Here is an 18,748-nt window from a genome sequence, read left to right as displayed (position 1 = left end):
TAGTCCCCTGAGCACTACTAGGAGTAATTCCTGAATGGAGCCAGGAGTAACCCTAGAGCAGTGCCACATGGTGTCCTTTACCTCAAAAAAGACTATATAAATCCATGATATGTTGGGGGATCATGATAAATGAAATAACCACCTATGGTGATTAGTGGTGAAATACCAACTTAAACACAGGCTTTGGGGGTGAAGTGGCTGTTGCACTTGAGTGTAAGGCCATGATGATGATGAGGAGAATTCTGAATATATGTGAGTTCTCACAAGAACAAACTACAAATTTTAAATTATAAACTCACATATGATCAGGGAGTTTAGAACTTCTAGGATAACAATAAAAACCTCTCATTTCTTGTAGATATCAAATAAAAATTCACTAGAACCAAAAAGTGTGCATATTGGGGCCTGGATGATGACTCATGGATCTTCCTGAGTTCAAACTCTAGTGCCAATACATGTGCTAAGGTGATCAGAGCAGTCCCTTTGTAAGTCACAGCAGTAAAGGACTCCCTGATTGAGAGTACCCAAGGCATCTTGGATATACTCCCCCATAATAGAATATACTGAGGGGATCCTTATAATTCCAGAGAGGGTCCTGAACAAGAGAAGAAATTAAAATGTGTGTTGCTAATGGTGGAAGGAAGAGAACTCTCTGGTGGAAGGTATGATATTAGAACAGTGCATGTATTAAACTATATAATATTGCAAATCACGATGCCTAAAAAAATTCATGTTGTGGGGCCAGAGAGATAGCATGGAGAGACGGCGTTTACCTTTCATGCAGAAGGACGGTGGTTCGAATCCCAGCGTCTCATATGGTCCCCTGTGCCTGCCGGGGGCGATTTCTGAGCATAGAGCCAGGAGTAACCCCTGAGCGCTGCCAGGTGTGACCCAGAAACAAAAATAAAAACAACAAAATTCATGCTAAGATCAGAGAGATGTAGAGTGATTAAGGCTTGCCTTACAAGCAGATGACCCCAGTTCGATTACTAGTGCTCCACTGGAGTTGGTCTAAAACTCCCACCTCCACCAAAAAACAGTATCTTAATGTATCTATTCTTTTTTGTGGCAGGCTCATCTGACAGTGCTCAGAGTTTACTCCTGGTTCTGTGCTCAGAAATTACTCCTAGCAGGCTTGGTGGACTATATAGAATTCCAGGGATTAAACCCAGGGTTGATCATATGAAATGCCAGGGATTGAACCAGGGTTGGCCAAATGCAAGGCAAACACCCTACTTGTTGTGCTATTGTTCCAGCCCCCAAATATTTTTATCTCATAGTTACACTTATCTGTGGGTTTTTTTGTTGTTGTTGTTGTTGTTTTTGGGTCACACCCAGCAGCGCTTAGGGGTTACTCCTGGCTCTACACTCAGAAATCGCTCCTGGCAGGCTCGGGGGACCATATGGGATGCCGGGATTCAAATCACTGTCCTTCTGCATGCAAGGCAAACACCCTTCCTCCATGCTATCTCTCTGGCCCTAGTTACACTTATCTGTATCCTATCTGGGATAGAGCATAGTTGAGAATCAATGGTTTGTGCCACACTACATGGGTTACTAGTAACACTGAAGAAACCATCTTAAGGGAGTGATGTAGACAAAGGCCAGATTGTAAGTTAATGATGAAGGCTTCTGAAAATAGTGCAGTTGACAATGTGATTGTCATGCAGGTGTGAGGCCATTAGTTTGCTCCCAGACCACTCAACATGCTGAGCACCACAAATGAGTATGCTGTCAGTGTACCAAGTGTTAATCCCAATAAGCACTGCAACCAAGGACAAAGCACCATGAGTGTGTAAGTCAGCTGGTAATACAATAACAGCAAAAAGGGAGGCCGGAGAGATAGCACAGCAGTAGGGTGTTTGCCTTGCATGCTACAGACCCAGGACAGATGGTGGTTCGAATCCCAACATCCCATATGGTTCCCCGTGCCTGCCAGAAGTGACTTCTGAGCGCAGAGCCAGGAGTAACCCCTGAACACCACCAGGTGTGATTCCCCCCCCCAAAAAAAAAAAGAGAAAGAGAAGGGGAAAATATTTTAAAAAATATTTTGAAGGGGCCGGAGAGATAGCATGGAGGTAGGGCGTTTGCCTTGCATGCAGAAGGACGGTGGTTCAAATCCTGGCATCCCATATGGTCCCCTGAGCCTACCAGGAGTGATTTTTGAGCATAGAGCCAGGAATAACCCTTGAGCGCTGCTGAGTGTGACCCAAAAACCAAAAACCAAAAAAAAAATTTTTTTTTTTTTGGTTTTTTGGGCCACACCCAGCGGTGCTCAGGGGTTACTCCTGGCTGTCTGCTCAGAAATAGCTCCTGGCAGGCACGGGGGACCATATGGGACACCGGGATTCGAACCAACCACCTTTGGTCCTGGATCGGCTGCTTGCAAGGCAAATGCTACTGTGCTATCTCTCTGGGCCCTCAAAAAAATTTTTTTTTGAGGGGGTTGTAGCAATAGCACAGTGATAGGGCGTTTGACTTGCATGTAGCTGTCTGAGACAGACCTCTGGGTTTGGTTTCCAGCTTCCCTTATGTCCCCCAAGCCTGCCAGGAGCAATTTTTGAGTGCAGAGCCAGGAGTAAACCCTAAGGACCGCTGAGTGTGGCCCCCAAAAAAGTTGTGTGTTTTTTTGCAGGGGGGGGGGCATACCTGGTGATACTCAGGGATTACTCCTGGCTCTGTACTCAGAAATTGCTCCTGGCTTGGGGGATCAAATGGGACCTGGGGATCGAACCCAGGCCTGTCCTGGGTCATCCACATGCAAAGCAAACGCCCTATAGCTGTGCTATCACTCCAGCCCCAAAAAGTTTTGAAAAGATAAGAATGGGGGCAGGAAAAAAAAAAGAATGGGGGCAGAAAGAGAGTACAGCAGTAGGGCGTTTGCCTTGCATGCAGCTGACCCAGGATGGATGATGGTTCGAATCCTGGCATTTCAGTGGTCCCCGGGGCCTGCCAGGAGCTATTTCTGAGTGCAGAGCCAGAGGTAACCCCTGAGCACTGCCAGGTGTGACCCAAAAACCAAAAAATAAAGGTGGGGGGCCAGAGCGGTGGCACAAGTGGTAAGGCATCTGCCTTGTGTGCACTAGCCTAGGATGGACCACGGTTCGATCCCCCTGTGTCCCATATGGTCCCCCAAGTCAGAAGTGATTTCTGAGCACATAGCCAGGAGTAATCCCTGAGCGTTACTGTTTCTTCGTTTGTTTGTTTTTGGGTCACACCTGGCAGTGCTCAGGGGTTACTCCTGGCTCTAGGGCTCAGAAGTCATTCCTGGCAGGCTCGGGGGACCATATGGCATGCCAGGATTCGAACCAACGACCTTCTGCATGAAAGGCAAATGCCTTACCTCCATATTATCTCTTCTGGCCCCTCTGAGCATTACTGGGTGTGGCCCAACAACCAAAAAGTAAAAATAAATAAATAAAAGAATAAGGTCGAGAGAAGGAGTTCAAAGGGCTGTCTGTTGGGGCTGAAGCAAAATAGTACAGTGGGTTATACACTTGCCTTGCTTGCTGCTCATTTGGATTCTATCCCTAATAGACACCATATGTTCTTCATACCCCACCAGGCATGATCCCTGAGCACAGAAATGATCCCCGAGTTCAGAGCCAGGAGTAAACCCCAAGCACTGTCAGGTATGTCCACAAAACAAAAACTAAGTGTAAGTCAGGGAATTTGTAACTACTCTTTAATATGGCTATACTGAGAGAGAAAAGGGTAGGCCTCAAATGAGAAGTATCCAAAGAGAGCTACTTGTTTTTCTTTTCTTTTTTTTTCTTTTTTTTACCATATGGGATGCCAGGATTCGAACCAATGAAAGGCAAACGCCTCACCTTCATGCTATCTCCCTGGCCCCGCTACTTGTTATCTCCCTGGCCCCGCTACTACTACTACTTTCTTCTTCTTCTTCTTCTTCTTCTTCTTCTTCTTCTTCTTCTTCTTCTTCTTCTTCTTCTTCTTTTTTTTTTTTTTTTGGTTTTTGGACCAGACCCGGCAGTGCTCAGGGGTTACTCCTGGCTGTTTGCTCAGAAATAGCTCCTGGCAGGCACGGGGGACCATATGGGACACTGGGATTCGAACCAACCACCTTTGGTCCTGGATCAGCTGCTTGCAAGGCAAACACCGCTGTGCTATCTCTCTGGGCCCTGCTACTTGTTTTTCTTAATGGGAGTGAGATTAGGGCCATTTTCACAGATGCTCAGCCTGGGGGATTTATGCCATGCTGGGTGGAACTATCAGGGTGTGTGCCAGGTGTGTGCTCATCCAATTTGAGCTATCTTTCTGATCTTCTATTGTTTTTAAGCTTTTCTTTTTGATTGGCATGTAGAGAAAAGTTGAGCGTGTGCTAGTAGTGTCATCTGTAGAGAAATAAGATGAATGGAGGGGGCAGAGCAATAGTACAGTGTGTAAGACATTTGCCTTGCACTGGGCCAACCTGGGTTTTATCCTTGGTATCCCATAAAGGTCCCCTGAGCACTACCAAGAGTATATGTCTGAGTGCAGAACCAGAGTAACCCTCTGAGCTCCTTGACCCACCCCCCCAAAAAAAAAGATATGAATAGAGGGTTGGAAATAGCAAAGGCCCATATCTCTTAAGATGAGTAAAAAGGAAAAAAAATATGAGGAAAAAGGAAAGATGTAAATAGGGAGATGCCATGGATCAATTAGACACAGTACACCTTAATTTTAGCAATTCGGGTGGCTGGGGGGCAGCACTCCTTTGCTGCTTGACCAAAACAACACTTACTAAGGAAGGACAAAAGTGGGTATATGCCAAGGGGAAGGGGCTATATATAGGAACAGAAAAACAGCAAAACTAAAAACAAGGAGACTCAGAGAGTATGCAGACTATGGGTGACATTGTAAGACTGCAGACAATGAGACCCATGCTTGCAAGTTGTCAGTTCTCTGAGAACAGTGTTGTGTTCTGCCAAGTAGTCCATAGCTGCCTTGACCACGCCATACCTTCAACAGGGAGAAATGATAAGTTAAAAGGAGGGAGGCTTGTGAGCACTAGTAGGTGCCAGGGTGATCCAAATGCCAGAAGGGCCAGGGAACACCAGATTCTTAGAACCTCGCATTGAACCAGCAACCCAGTTGGCCCAGAATTACTGGAAGGGGCTGAAGCGATAGCACAGTGGGTAGAACATTTGCCTTGCATACAGCCGACCCAGCTTGGATCTCTGGTATCCCATATGGTCCTCTGAGCCTGCCATTTTAAGCAGCGAAAATTGTCATTCGGTACCCAGGAAAATAATTCCGAAAAAAGCACTGCGACCCTGAGGCCTCAGCTCTCCAGGAAAGGTTACATACAGATCACAAAGCCAGAGACGACGGGAGTCCCGGATGCCCACCAAGCCATGCCCACTGCCATTCCGAACTCCCAGGACCTGGCTGGCTTTGTCAACCGATGACCGGTTGATTGTTGCATCGGGTTGGCATCCCCCATCTGGATGACCGCTTCCGTCATCACCGCGATCCCTGCGGGCCCTCCTTGCCAGCGCCTAGTTCAGTAGGAGCTCGACGATCGGTGGTGCGCGACCCCAGAACTCGGATGCTGAGAAGTAGCTTCTGAAGTAGGACGCAGGTCTGGGAGCTTGGCAGGGTTCCCGGGAGCCGGGATGCGGGGCACGGGAGGAGTCCCGGAGCTGTCCGAGGGCAGGAGCGAGGCGGCGCGAGGTGGGCTCGGGCGCCCGGTGGGTCGCGAGTGGGTGCCGTCCCGGGCTCGGGCAGAGGGGGGCGCTGCGGCGGGAGGCCGGGGCGGGCGGGGCGGCGGCGAGCGCGCGCCTCGTTGTGTCGTGCACGCGCGCGCGTTCCCGCCGCCGCCTCCGCTGCACGGCCCCGGCCCCGGCCCCGGTCCCGGTCCCGGCGCGGCGCGGCCCGGCCCGGCCCGCCCCCGGGGTGCGCGGAGCCGAGGCCCGCGGCCGGCCGCATGAAGGACTGCGAGTACCAGCAGATCAGCCCCGGGGCCGCTGCGCCCGCCGCGCCCCCCGGCCCGGGCCCCGGGCCCCCTCCGGCCGCCGGGGAGCCGCGCTGGAGCGGCAGCGGGAGCCTGGGCCGCCGCCCGCAGCGCAAGTGGGAGGTGTTCCCGGGCCGCAACCGCTTCTACTGCGGCGGCCGCCTCATGCTGGCCGGCCACGGCGGCGTCTTCGCGCTCACGCTGCTGCTCATCCTCGCCACCACCGTCCTCTTCTTCGTCTTCGAGTGAGTCCCAGCAGCGTCCTCGCCCTGCCCTCCGCACCTGCCCCGCAGCTCCCCGCGCTCTCCGGGCACCCCGTCCAGCCGCCCTCGGCCCCTCGCAGCCTCCAGCTGTCTGCGCCTCGGGCCTCCCTCACCTGGGGACATCCTTCCGAGCCCACATCGCGCCCGTGCCGGCCTCTGCCCGCCCGCGGCCTGGCATGACCTCCTGCAGCTCGCTCTGAAGCTGTCAGCAATCGGCACTGCACCCCCAGCCCCTTGGGCCTGTCTCTCATCCTTACACATCCCCTGAACTAGCTCGTGCCTCTCTTCTCCTGCAGTCTTGAGGGGTCCCCCCCGCGCCCCCTAGGGCCCCTAGGCCATTTTCTCTTTCTATCCTTTCAGGGCAACTGGATTTTTTCCACATCCCTGGGGCTGTGTACTTCGCCACGGAATTTCCCGCATCTTCCGACTTCCTCTGGGGTCCCTCTAGGTTTCCTTGAGTCATATTTCTTTATTACCCTCAGACCCTACTCCCCTGCATGCCTCCCTTCCCCTTTATTGCCCTCAACGAAGTGCTCCCCAGCACCTTCCTTTCTCCGCCTCTCCTGGTCCCCCAAGAGGCCTCAGGTCCCCCTGCTTGCTCCTCATTGCTAGTCGACCTGGGCTCTTTTCCTTTCTTGATATCCCAGAGTATTTACACCAGAGTGTCTATGGCAGAGAAGTGTCAGACTCTGTGTGTGTGTGTGTGTGTGTTTTCTGTGTTTAAGAACTTCATCTCAGCAAACAGCAGACCTGGTTGGTTCCCAGCCTAGTTCACGAAGCTGACTTTTAACCTTCAGGGCAGCCTTGTCTCTTCTCAGCTTTCCCATTTCCTCATATTTTCACTTTCTAAGATTGTCCTGAGGGTGGCTAAAGTCACCTCTATCAGCATCAAGCCAGTAAGAGGCACTTAATACGGACTGACTGGGCAGTAGCTCTTGTCTTCCCCAACAGTGCCTGCAACCATAAGGTGGCCATAGACTACCAGACCCTGGCAACCCTTAACAGTCTGAGCAACCTTGGGTTACCCTTGCAACAAGATGAAGACTTTCCTACAAATGAACTTCTCTCTTTCTCAGGCCTTTTTCAGTCAGGCTAGTCATTGTAGGAGCCGCTGCCTCCCTGCCTAGCTGTTGGGGCAGTTGCCAATCTGCCTTTCTCATGACCAAGGATGGTTTGAAAGTGCTTTCCCAGTCCTTCCATGTGGTCCTTCCCACAGCACTGCAGTCAGGGCAGGAGGAAGCGGTGCCTGCAGTGGCCTTGTGACCCTGCGTGTGGGTGTGGGTGTGGACTCGTCAGTTCAGAAACAGGACCTTCCCTGGACTGAGTGGATGTTTCTCTGGTGCCAGATTTCTCCCAGGAGGAGAAAGTAGGAACCTGCGGGATTGGGGAGAGTTTGTGAATCATCTTTACCTCTGCTTACTTGGTATGGTGGAGTTGGCAGGAATGTTTACATTTCCTACCTGGACTGGTATTATGGGTATGTTGTCGGTGATAATATTGAGGAGCAGTGCACCCCCCCCCTTTCTCTGGAAAAAGGGAAATGTGCTGGCTCTTTCTTGCCTTTGCTGCTCTGAAGAGTGAAGGGTTTTGCTTCATTAGTTAGAGACATTATCATGTAGGACTGCCCTCCTTCCCTCCTCCTGCATTGCAGCCAGAAAACCCCTTAACTCCAGGTCAGAGCAAAATCCTTCCTGGCCCCCTTCCTGGTGTCCCATATGCCCCCCCCCCCCAGCCAGAAATGATTTGTTTTGTTTTTGTTTTTGGGTCACACCCGGCCACGCTCAGGGGTTACTCCTGCCTCTATGCTCAGAAATCGCTCCTGGCAGGCTCAGGGGACCATATGGGATGCTGGGATTCAAACCACTGACCTTCTGCATGCAAGGCAAATGCCTTGCCTCCATGTTATCTCTCTGGCCCCAGAAATGATTTCTGAGTGCAAAGCCAGGAGTAACTCCTGAGCATCACCGGGTATGGCCCCCCTAAAAAATAACACACACACACACAAAAAAAAAACAAAACCAAAAAGAATCCTCCCTGGCTCTGGGATTAAGAACCAAAGTTCTAAAAACTGGTTTCCCCTGTGCACCCCTTTCATTGGCCTTGTTAGCTCTTATATTGCATGATTAGGAGTTCCCCATCTTTGTTTATAAGAAAAGACTCCCCCCACTCCCAGTTTTGTGTCTTTTTTTTGGGGGGGTCACACCCTGTGGTGCTCAGGGGTTACTCCTGGCTTTACGCATAGAAATCACTCCTGGCAGGCTCGGGGACCATATGGGATGCCGGGATTTGAACCGATGACCTTCTGCATGAAAGGCAAATGCCTTACCTCCATGCTATCTCTCTGACCCCAGTTTTTGTGTCTTATCCGGCAATGCTCATGGATCACTTCGGACTCTGCACTCATGAATTACTCCTGGCAGTGCTCGAGGACCATATGGGATGATGTAGATCAAATTCAGGTCAGGCACTTACAAGGCAAGCACCCACTCACAGTACTCTCTCGAGCCCCTTCCTGCTTTTATTTTATTTTATTTTATTTTATTTATTTTTCTTTTGGGTTTTTTTTTTGGGGGGGGTCCACACCCAGCGGTGCTCATGGGTTACTCCTGGCTGTCTGCTCAGAAATAGCTCCTGGCAGGCACGGGGGACCATATGGGACATCGGGATTTGAACCAACCACCTTTGGTCCTGGATCGACTGCTTGCAAGGCAAACACCACTGTGCTATCTCTCCGGGCCCTTATTTTATTTTTTTTTGGGGGGTCACACCCAGCAGTGCTCAGGGTTTACTCCTGGCTCTGCCTCCAGAAATTGCTCCTGGCAAGCTCCGGGGACCTTATGGGATGCCGGGAATCAAACCAGGGTTGGCTTCTCCTGCAAGGCAAACACCTTACTGCTGTGCTCTCTCTCCAGCCCCACCCTTCCTGCTTTTAAACTTCCCCTTTTCTTCCTGCTTTGCTTGCTGCTCTCTTTTGACTGACAGTTGCACACACATTTTTTTTTTTTTTTTGGTTTTTGGGGTTTTTTTTTTTTTGGGTCACACCCAACAGTGTTCAGGGATTACTCCTGACTCTGTGCTCAGAAACCGCTCCTGGCAGGCACAGGGAACCATATGGAATATCGGGTTCGAATCACCTTCTGTCCTAGATTGGCTGCATGAAAGCAAACGCCCTACTGCTGTGCTCTCTCTGGCCCCTGCACACACATTTGGTGGTGGTACTCACCAAGATTATACTCCTTTTCATTGTGGTATTTACACATGTATCACCAAGGGTCACACACTTTCATTATAGTACTTCTCCTGGGGCTGCTCACTGGCACTCACAGCGACCCTTGAGTTGCTGTATGGTCACATCTGGCTCTGGACAGCACAAATTAGGAGCTATGATTCCTTTTGTGCATGCAAGCAGCACTGGGGATTATACTTAACAAGGTAGGCACTTTTGCTACCAAATTATCCTCAGTGACCCCCTTAACTTTTTTAGGTTAATTTAGTTTGGGTGCCATAGGTCAAACCCAAAGGGCTTCCTACATGTAATATAAGCACTCCACTGAGCTTGGCCTTGCAGTTCCCTTCCTTTTGAGAGTCTCATGGCCCACTCCCTCTCTTTCTCCTTTCCCTGGCCATCCCTGTGATATAGTAATCTACTCTCTCTCTCTAATTCCTCTGACACTGTTCTTTGGAGTTTTGGCCATTTTACAAACAGTACTATCTGGGGCCGGAGAGATAGCACAGCGGTGTTTGCCTTGCAAGCAGCCGATCCAGGACCAAAGGTGGTTGGTTCGAATCCCGGTGTCCCATATGGTCCCCCGTGCCTGCCAGGAGCTATTTCTGAGCAGACAGCCAGGAGTAACCCCTGAGCACCGCCAGGTGTGGCCCAAAAACCAAAAAAAAAAAAAAAAAAAAAAAAAAACCAAAAAAAAACCCAAACAAACAGTACTATCTGTACTTTTGTTAGTTTCTTTCTTGTTTTGCTTCTTTGTTTTGGGGTCACACCAAACATTTTCAGGGCTTACTCCTCTCTCTGTGCTCAGGGATTTTTCTTGGAGGGATTTAGGGGACTATATGGTATGATAGAGCTCGAATCTGGGTTAGCCATTTGCAAGGCAAGTGTACTATTCCTCATCCTTGTCTTTCTGTGGAGAGCAGGACTCTTGATGTGTGTCTTTAGTGACTATAACAGGGCATGGGTGTTGTAGATACTTAATGCAGTATTTGTTGAGTGAATAGACAAAGCATTTGCTGAAAACCAGGGGACTGCAATCTAATCAGGATACTGACTGAGTGACCTTTAATCTGCTGTGGGTGTTGGGGTCCCTGTCAGTAAAATCAGTTCTTCTGGGGACTCTGCAAGTCTCAAGATTCAAGTTATTAATGCACAAAAAGTGTGGCTGAGCCTGAACTGGTTGTGTTGCCATGTCACTTAGGAAGGGCTTGAGATGATGAGCATAGGACCTTGGAGATGTTGCAGTAGAATGTGGCCCACTGGGAATATTGAGCCTTGTTTGCTCTTTGAGGGAAGGAACTGTATAGAGGCAGCTCTCTGCCAGCAGCAGTTCTGGAAGGAAGCTGGAGGTGCCCAGGATTTCCTGATTGCCACTGGTGCTGACTCCTAGAACTTTGGCTGATTTGGGCCCTCTCTCCCTACCAGGTGCCACAGCAGCTCTAGGTTGGCAAGCAGCTTGGGGCAGCGCCTCTTAGCCTTGGCAGGTCTCCAGCTCAGACCTGTGCACATGTTATTCTGGGATACCAGCTTCTGATTGGCAGTGACTGAACCATGCCTTTTCCTGCAGTGCTGCTCATTTGGTAACCTGGTCATTCTATAGGTTTTAGATTGGGCATTACTGCCTTCAGTGGAGCCTTTCCTGACTCCACTTTCCCTCCACCCTGAGGACAGCAAAACCTGCGTGGCCCTTCTCTGTTTATAACTTTCCCTGGCTAGATCAGGAGTTTCACTGTAGAACAGTTCACTGCCATTATTCTTGTTGCTTGTGGAAGATGTTGTCTTGCAGGAAGGAAACAGTAAATATTTGTGGATCCATAACTGAATGATTAAACATTGTTGTGAATGCTTCAAGTGACAATGCTGTTAATTGGTAATAACTGACAGAATCTCAAATGCAGAGGCTGCAGCTAAGTGAAAGGATTAAGGGTGCTTCAATCTATTGATCACATCTGCTGTGGGAAAGCACAGGATCAATTGGAATGTCTACTCTAAATGCTGCGGAGAGGATTACTTCTCCAGAGGTTATATTCAAGATTGTATGGGTGACTTTTGGAATACCACCTGTCTAGTGTCCCAAGGAACCTTTGGAGTATCTGCTCATCTCTCTTTTCTCCTTTTCTCCTTCTAGCTGTCCCTTTCTGGCCCATAAGCTGACCCCTGCAATCCCTGTCATCGCTGCCATCCTTTTCTTCTTTGTCATGAGCTGCCTGCTACAGACGAGTTTCACCGACCCTGGAATCCTGCCTCGGGCCACCGTCTACGAGGCTGCTGCCTTAGAGAAGCAGATAGGTGAGGCTCCTGCTCTAGCCAGACTTGTGTCTCCCAATTCTGCACCCTTGATTTGAAGAGAGGAGAACTCTGCTTCTCTCTTCTCATCCTCTGCCAGGAATGGGGTAGGAAGTAGGTTAGCCTAGCGCTGGCCTCAAGAGTAGAAGAGACAGATGACAGACAAGTAGGCAGATAAAAAACTATCAGAAAATGCTAGACAGTGATGGCTACTAACAGCACTGAGTGCTTCCTTAGACCAGGCCAGTAAGCTCTTCTTAATGCTGATCTTGTTTCTTTTCCCAGTAATCCTAAAGAATATGCTGTTTCCCCATTACTAAAGAATTATATTGCATCTCAGGTGAAGTAGGTGGACCAAGATCTCATAGTGGAAGGGCTTAGATAAGACCCCAGGCAGCCTCACATGGGCATCTAAATATAGTACACTCTTTTTTACTCACTTGCCAAATCTTTGTTGAGCCCCCACTATGTTCCAGGCATTTGTCTAGATGTTGGCAGTAAATAGGGCAGGGGTGATAGTACAGCATGTAGGGCATTTGCCTTGCATGTAGCCAACCTGGGTTTTATCCCCAACACCCCATATGGTCCCCCGAGACTACGAGTATGATCCTTGAGTACAGACCAGGCATAAGCCCTGAGTACCATCAGGTCTGGTTCCAAAACAAAGCAAAACTACAGATATTGGTAGTGAATGAGCCTGATTATAATCACTTCTTTCTTGGAGCAGGAGAAAAAGATAAATAGTGAAAGAGTTGCGGCCTGCGGGCCGCAAACGGCCCTCCATATAACATTTTGTGGCCCTGCCCTAGAGGAATCTTTTTTTTTTTTTTTTTTAGTTGTTTGGGTCACACCCCCCAATGTTCAAGGCTTACTACTGACTTTGCACTCAAGGATGACCCTGACTTTGCCTCCTGTGGCCCCCAGCTAGAGTTTGAGACCCCTGATCTAAGACATCAGAGAGAAGAGGAAGTTAGATGTAGGGAAGATGGATATAGGCTGCATATTTATAGCTATAGGAAGGGTAGTCATGGTAGGCTTTGTAAGGAGGTGACATGAGAGCAAAGATGAACCTACCGAGAAGTTGGGCACTGTGGCATGTGGGCATGCAAGGAATGGCTAGTTTAGGTGTCAAGGGAGGCCTCAAGAAGGCTCTTGAGTTTGACCTCTCAGGTGTATGATGGAACCAGTAATTTATGGTCTAGAAACAGTAATAGCAGGAAGATGAGTGTGGCCAGAGAGAACTTGTATTCTCAAGCACCCCGGGTGGTTCCTGCTTCCTTCCAGAGCTCTGTAGGCTACCTTAGGTGGAGCCCTGGGGCCTGAGCCTTAATCTCAGCTTGCTGAAACCAAGCTCTTTTTGCCAAGAAGTAACGTGGCTGTTTGCACACCTCGGGGTTCCGGTATGTTATGGTTGTTTCCTTCCTCTGGCTTTGAGCCAGGCATTTAAGCATGAAAGTCTCCTAAGAGCTCTGTGCCTGTAAAGGTCAGCATTGCGGCCTCCCTGCTGTGGGTCAGCTCTGGGATTCTCTGAGCAGACAGTGAACAGCTAACAGGAGGGGTGGACCAGTTTCCTGGATTGCTCTGTCCCTTCCTGTCTCAGCCACACCTTCGGATACTGTTGTCCACCTGCCTGCCTCCCACTTTCTTCTCTTTATGTATTTGCCCCACTTGCCCTTTGGTCTCCTGAACCATCCCCCTCTGTGTTCATCAGTCCTACCTGGCCCTTCCTGAGAGCAGCAGGGGACAGGGCGGTTCATTGCAGCCTCAAGGTTGGCACTGTTGATGAAGCAGGAGTGTTATCTCGCTGCCTAGTAGTGATATCCTCCTATGAGCTGTGTGGGTGGTCCCTCAGGTTTAGTATGCTAAGTGTTTCCCATCCTTTACTCCACAAATCCTCAAACTAGCTCAACTTCAAGTATAAAAACTGAGGCAGGATGGGGGCCGGGCGGTGGCGCTAAAGGTAAGGTGCCTGCCTTACCTACGCTAGCCTAGGACGGACCAGGGTTCGATCCCCCGGCATCCCATATGGTCCCCCAAGCCAGGAGCGACTTCTGAGCGCATAGCCAGGAGTAACCCCTGAGCATCACCGGGTGTGGCCCAAAAAACCAAAAAAAAAAACAAAAAAAAACTGAGGCAGGCATGCAGCAATCAGTGTGCCCCCTTATTTCCACACCCCATGATTTCTCTTCTGAGATGACAAACAGGATACTGTCTGATTCTATGTAGGTGAATGATGGCCTCGAGGGTCACACCCTGTTGTGCTTGCTCAGAGTCTGGTACTGAATTTCTGCTTAGGAGCGACCCCTGGTGGTGTTAGGAGCCCGAATCTGGGTTCCAACCTGTGAAATATGTGTTCCAGTCACATACGAGCCCTCAGAATTTAATTCTTTTTTTTTTTTTTTTTTTTTTTTGGTTTTTCGGGCCACACCCATTAGATGCTCAGGGGTTACTCCTGGCTACAAGCTCAGAAATTGCCCCTGGCTTGGGGGGACCATATGGGACGCCGGGGGATTGAACCATGGTCCTTTCCTTGGCTAGCGCTTGCAATGCAGACACCTTACCTCTAGCACCACCTCGCCGGCCCCGAATTTAATTCTTTTTGAGGGCAGTCACACCTAGCTGTACTCAGAAGTCACTCCTGAGAGGGCTCAGGGGACCATATGTGGTGCCAGGGATTGAACCTGCATTGGCCCTTGCAAGGCAAACACACTACCTGCTATACTATCTTTCTGGCCCCCAGAATTTAAATTTTTGGTTTGGGGTCATAACTGGTTGAGGTCTAGAGCTACTCCCAGCTCTGAGCTTCTGGCAGTACTTAGAAGATCATGTATGTTAGGGTAGTCTGTACTATCTGACCCTTGTAGTCAGTCTGTTTGTTTTTGAACCATACCCAGCTGTGCTCAGGGGTTACTCTCGGCTCTACATTCAAGAATTACTCCTGGTAGCCTCTGAGTACCATTAGAGATGCTGGGGATCAAACCTGGGTCTGTGTGTGCAATGAAAATGCCCTACCCGCTGTACTATCACTCTAGCCTCAGCCTATAGTCAGCTTTATAGGACCCTATAAAGGTCAAGGTCAAACAAAGACTTCCTTTAGAGAGCAGTTGCCAAGCCTGCACAGTGGCATCTTTGTGGCCTTTGAATTCTCAAATGAATGGGAGCCAGATTGGAGAGTTTAGCCAGGAGGCTTCTGATCAGAGTGAAATGCATTTTCTTATAAAGGACTGGGGTCACTGAAGCTTTCTGAGAAGGGCGGGAGCCTGTCTGAGTTGGGTGGCAGTGCTCCCATGAAGGGGAGCAGAGTGCCTGCCTCCAGCCCCGGCAGATGGTATAAACACTCAGACCCAGCACTTCCCTCCTGTGAGGACTCAGGTGGGGATAACCAGATTCAGCCTACCAAGTCCCATCTTCCACTGTTTCCAAACTGCAAACCTCAAGGTTTACAGTTGGTTGATTAATTCCTAAATTGCAGGCAGATTGAGCAGTTGGAACACTGACTTGTGAGCTGCATCTCCTCTATTCCACACAGAAGCCCATAGTCTTGGGCAGCGGAGAGAAGAGGTAAGGGCAGGAACATTGTTCCCAAGAAGCTTCAGATATGATGGAGCCCACCAGAAGCCTCAAATCCAGTGTCACTCACCTAGACAGTTAATAAATAACTCACAGGAAGGACCCAAAGGTCACCCCCCACCAGTTCACCAACCACATCCTGCCAGTGTCCAGGAAGTCTCCTCTCCGGCTCTTCTGAAATCTCCTTCATGGCAACTTGTCTGTCTCTTTTCTACCTGGGTTGTCTTAGGTTCTGCTAAATAAGCCCCAACATCTGCCTCTCCCTGTAACCAGATTTTTCTCTCCCAGGTTTGGCCCCAGCCCTCCTTAACTCAGCACCAGTTCTGAAAATCTGCTAACGGCATATATTTCCATAATTATTGCCCTCCTCTTCTTTAGATTTAGGATAATATCTGGTTCAAAGGTACTCAAAGGTTACTCCTGACTCTACTCAGGAATCAATCACTCCTGGTATTGCTCGGGGGACCATATGGGGTACTGGGGATCAAATCCAGGTTGACCGAAGCAACTGCCCCACCTCTCCAGCCCCAATTATTGCCCTCTTCTACATCTCACTTTGTTCCTGCATTTCCTTTTTGCTGTTTGTTTGGGTCACATCTGGTAGTACTGGGGTTACATCTGACTCTGTACTCAGAGGACCATGCAGTACCCGGGGTCAAACTTAGGCCTCTTACATGTGAAGCAGGTACTCATCCTGTTAAACTAGCTCTACAGCCCTTTAGTTGCATTTTTTGTTTTGTCTTGTTTTGTTTTGCTTTTTGGGTCATACCTGGCAGCTCTCAAGGGTTATTCCTGGCTCTGCGCTCAGAAGTCGCACTTGGCAGGCCTTGGGGACCATATGGGATACCAGGATTCAAACTAGGGTCCATCCTGTGTAGGCCACATGCTAGGCAAACTCCTTACCACTGCACTATTGCTCCAGCCCTGTTACTTTCTTGAATGATGCTTCCTGCCCCATAACACGACACCTCTGTCCCAATTGTATTGAGTAAGAAATGTCTTTAATTGGGGCTGGCACTATAATACAGTGGATAACAGGTTTGCCCTACATGCATCTAACATGAATTCAGTCCTTGGTACCCCATATCACTCCTTAGCACCATCAGGAGTTATCCTGAGTGCAGCCAGGAATAAGCCCTGAGAACCACCAGATATTGCCCAAAAATAAAAAAAAAAATTAAATGCTCTTTTTTTTCTTTTTTTTTTTTTTTTTTTGTGGTTTTTGGGTCACACCTGGCAGTGCTCAGGGGTTATTCCTGGCTCCAGGCTCAGAAATTGCTCCTGGCAGGCACAGGGGACCATATGGGGCACCAGGATTCGAACCGATGACCTCCTGCATGAAAGGCAAACGCCTTACCTCCATGCTATCTCTCCGGCCCCCTAAATGCTCTTAATTGACTAACATTTTATTAGCCCTTCATGTTATATCATTTTAATTTGTATCATAATCATTTTGAGGGCCCATATCCTGGCTCTGCACTCAGAAATCGCTCCTGTGGGGCTAGAACAATAGCACAGTGGGGGGTCGGAGAGATAGCATGGAGGTAAGGCATTTGCCTTTCATGCAGAAGGATGGTGGTTTGAATCCCGGCCTCCCATATGGTCCCCCGAGCCTGCCAGGAGCAATTTCTGAGCATAGAGCCAGGAGTAACCCCTGAGTGCTGCTGGGTGTGACCAAAACAAACAAAAAAAACAATAGCACAGTGGTAGGGCATTTGCTTTGCATGCAGCTAACACAGGACGGACCCAGGTTCGATTCCTGGCATCCCATATGGTCCTCTGAACTTGCCAGGAGTAACCCCTGAGCGCTGCCAGGTGTGACTCAAAAACCAAGAGAGAGAGAGAGAGGGGAGGGGAGAGAGAGAGGGAGGAAGAGGGGAGAGGGGAGATAAGAGAGAAAAGAGAGAGTGGGCCTGCTTATTGCCTCCAAACCACCCTCAGCATCACCAAGAGTAACCATTGTATTCAGTAAACCAGAGAGCCAGGAAAACAGCTCAGTGAGTTGGAGTGCTGGAGTGCAAACTTTGCATGCAGGAGGCCCAGAGGACCCTGGCAGTGCATAGCCCCTTTTACCACAGAGTGCCCCCCCCCTAAAAAAAAAGCTGCATTTGATTCACCTGACCTCTTCCTCAGGCTGTAAAAATTCACCTCTCCCGGCGCTGGAGAGGTAGCATGGAGGTAAGACATTTGTCTTGCCTACAGAAGGATGGCGGTTAGAATCCTGGCATCCCATATGGTCCCCGGAGCCTGCCAGGAGTGATTTCTGATTGTAGAGCCAGGAGTAACCCCTGAGCGCTGCGGGGTGTGACCCAAAAACCAAAAAAAAAAAAAAAAAATTCACCTCTCTCACTTACTGCCCTCTGGCCTGCTTTTCTGGTATCCTAGACATACTCATAAGCCTGCTGTGGGAGGGTGCGGTAGTCCTGGAATGGGTAGAGAGGGCAGGATGCCAATGGCCAAGCTCTCAGAGCCCGGACACTCTGACCATGAGCTGGCCTGGAAGCTGAGACTACAGTCTTGCCACTGTTTTCTACATGTCTGGTGACAACAAAAGGGCTTAGGTCAGAGCCCAAGAGTCAGGAGAGAACATTCTTGGCAGCTCATAGTTGACCCGGGCTCCCATGTCTTCCAGCACTGGGCTTCAGCCCCACTGTCCAGCCTATAATGGTGGAGGGCCTTCCTGGTCTTCCCTGCAGGCTCTAGTGGGGTGAAGAGATACCACAGATACCCTGGGTCAGAAGACAGTGTGGAAAATTGATTGCTTCTGTCACCATAAAACTAAGTATTGAGGGACCCAGAGAGATAGCACAGCAGTGGGGCATTTGCCTTGCAAGCGGCCGATGCAGGACAATGGTGTTTTGAATCCGGCATCTCATATGGTCTTCCGTGCCTGCCAGGGGCGATTTCTTAGTGCAGAGCCAGTAGTAACCCCGGAGCACCAAGTTTGGCCCAAAAACCAACCAACCAAAACAAAACAAAAAACAGTAAGCACTGAAAGAACCACTTAGAAATGAGGAGTTTAGGGCCCGGAGAGATAGCATGGAGGTAAGGCGTTTGCTTTGCATGCAGAAGGATGGCAGTTTGAATCCTGGCATCTCATATGGTCCCCCGAGCCTGCCAGAAGTGATTTCTGAGCATAGAGCCAGGAGTAACCCCTGAGCCCCTGCCGGGTGTGACCCAAAAACAAACCAAAAAAAGAAATGAATTTAGAGGGCCAGAGAGAAAGCTTGGAGGTAAGGCATTTGCCTTGCATGCAGAAGGACGGTGGTTCAAATCCCGGCATCCCATATGGACCCCGAAGCCTGACAGGAGAGATTTATGAGCGTAGAGCCAGGAGTAACCTCTGAGCACTGCTGGGTGTGACCCCCCCCAAAAAAAAACCCCCACAAAACAAACAAAAAAAATGAGGAATTTAGGGGCCCAAGAAATAGCACAGTGTTAGGGTGT

The 18,748-nt window shown here is 49.6% G+C and overlaps 1 protein-coding gene across 1 annotated transcript in view; it reads left to right on the top strand.

The window, feature by feature from the left end:
• The first annotated feature begins 5,929 nt into the window (after positions 1 to 5,929).
• Positions 5,930 to 18,748, top strand: part of ZDHHC18 (zinc finger DHHC-type palmitoyltransferase 18) — a 33,076-nt gene continuing 20,257 nt past the window's right edge. Inside the window, exons 1-2 of the mRNA XM_049775195.1 lie at positions 5,930 to 6,201; positions 11,574 to 11,734. Coding sequence (XP_049631152.1) covers positions 5,930 to 6,201; positions 11,574 to 11,734 — 433 coding nt within the window. The remainder of the gene's footprint in view (positions 6,202 to 11,573; positions 11,735 to 18,748) is intronic.

The sequence above is a fragment of the Suncus etruscus genome, chromosome 6 (assembly GCF_024139225.1).
Source record: "Suncus etruscus isolate mSunEtr1 chromosome 6, mSunEtr1.pri.cur, whole genome shotgun sequence".
NCBI classification, from domain to species: domain Eukaryota; kingdom Metazoa; phylum Chordata; class Mammalia; order Eulipotyphla; family Soricidae; genus Suncus; species Suncus etruscus.
The sequence above is the reverse complement of the archived record's forward strand: the minus strand, read 5'-3'. Positions and strand labels throughout refer to the sequence as shown.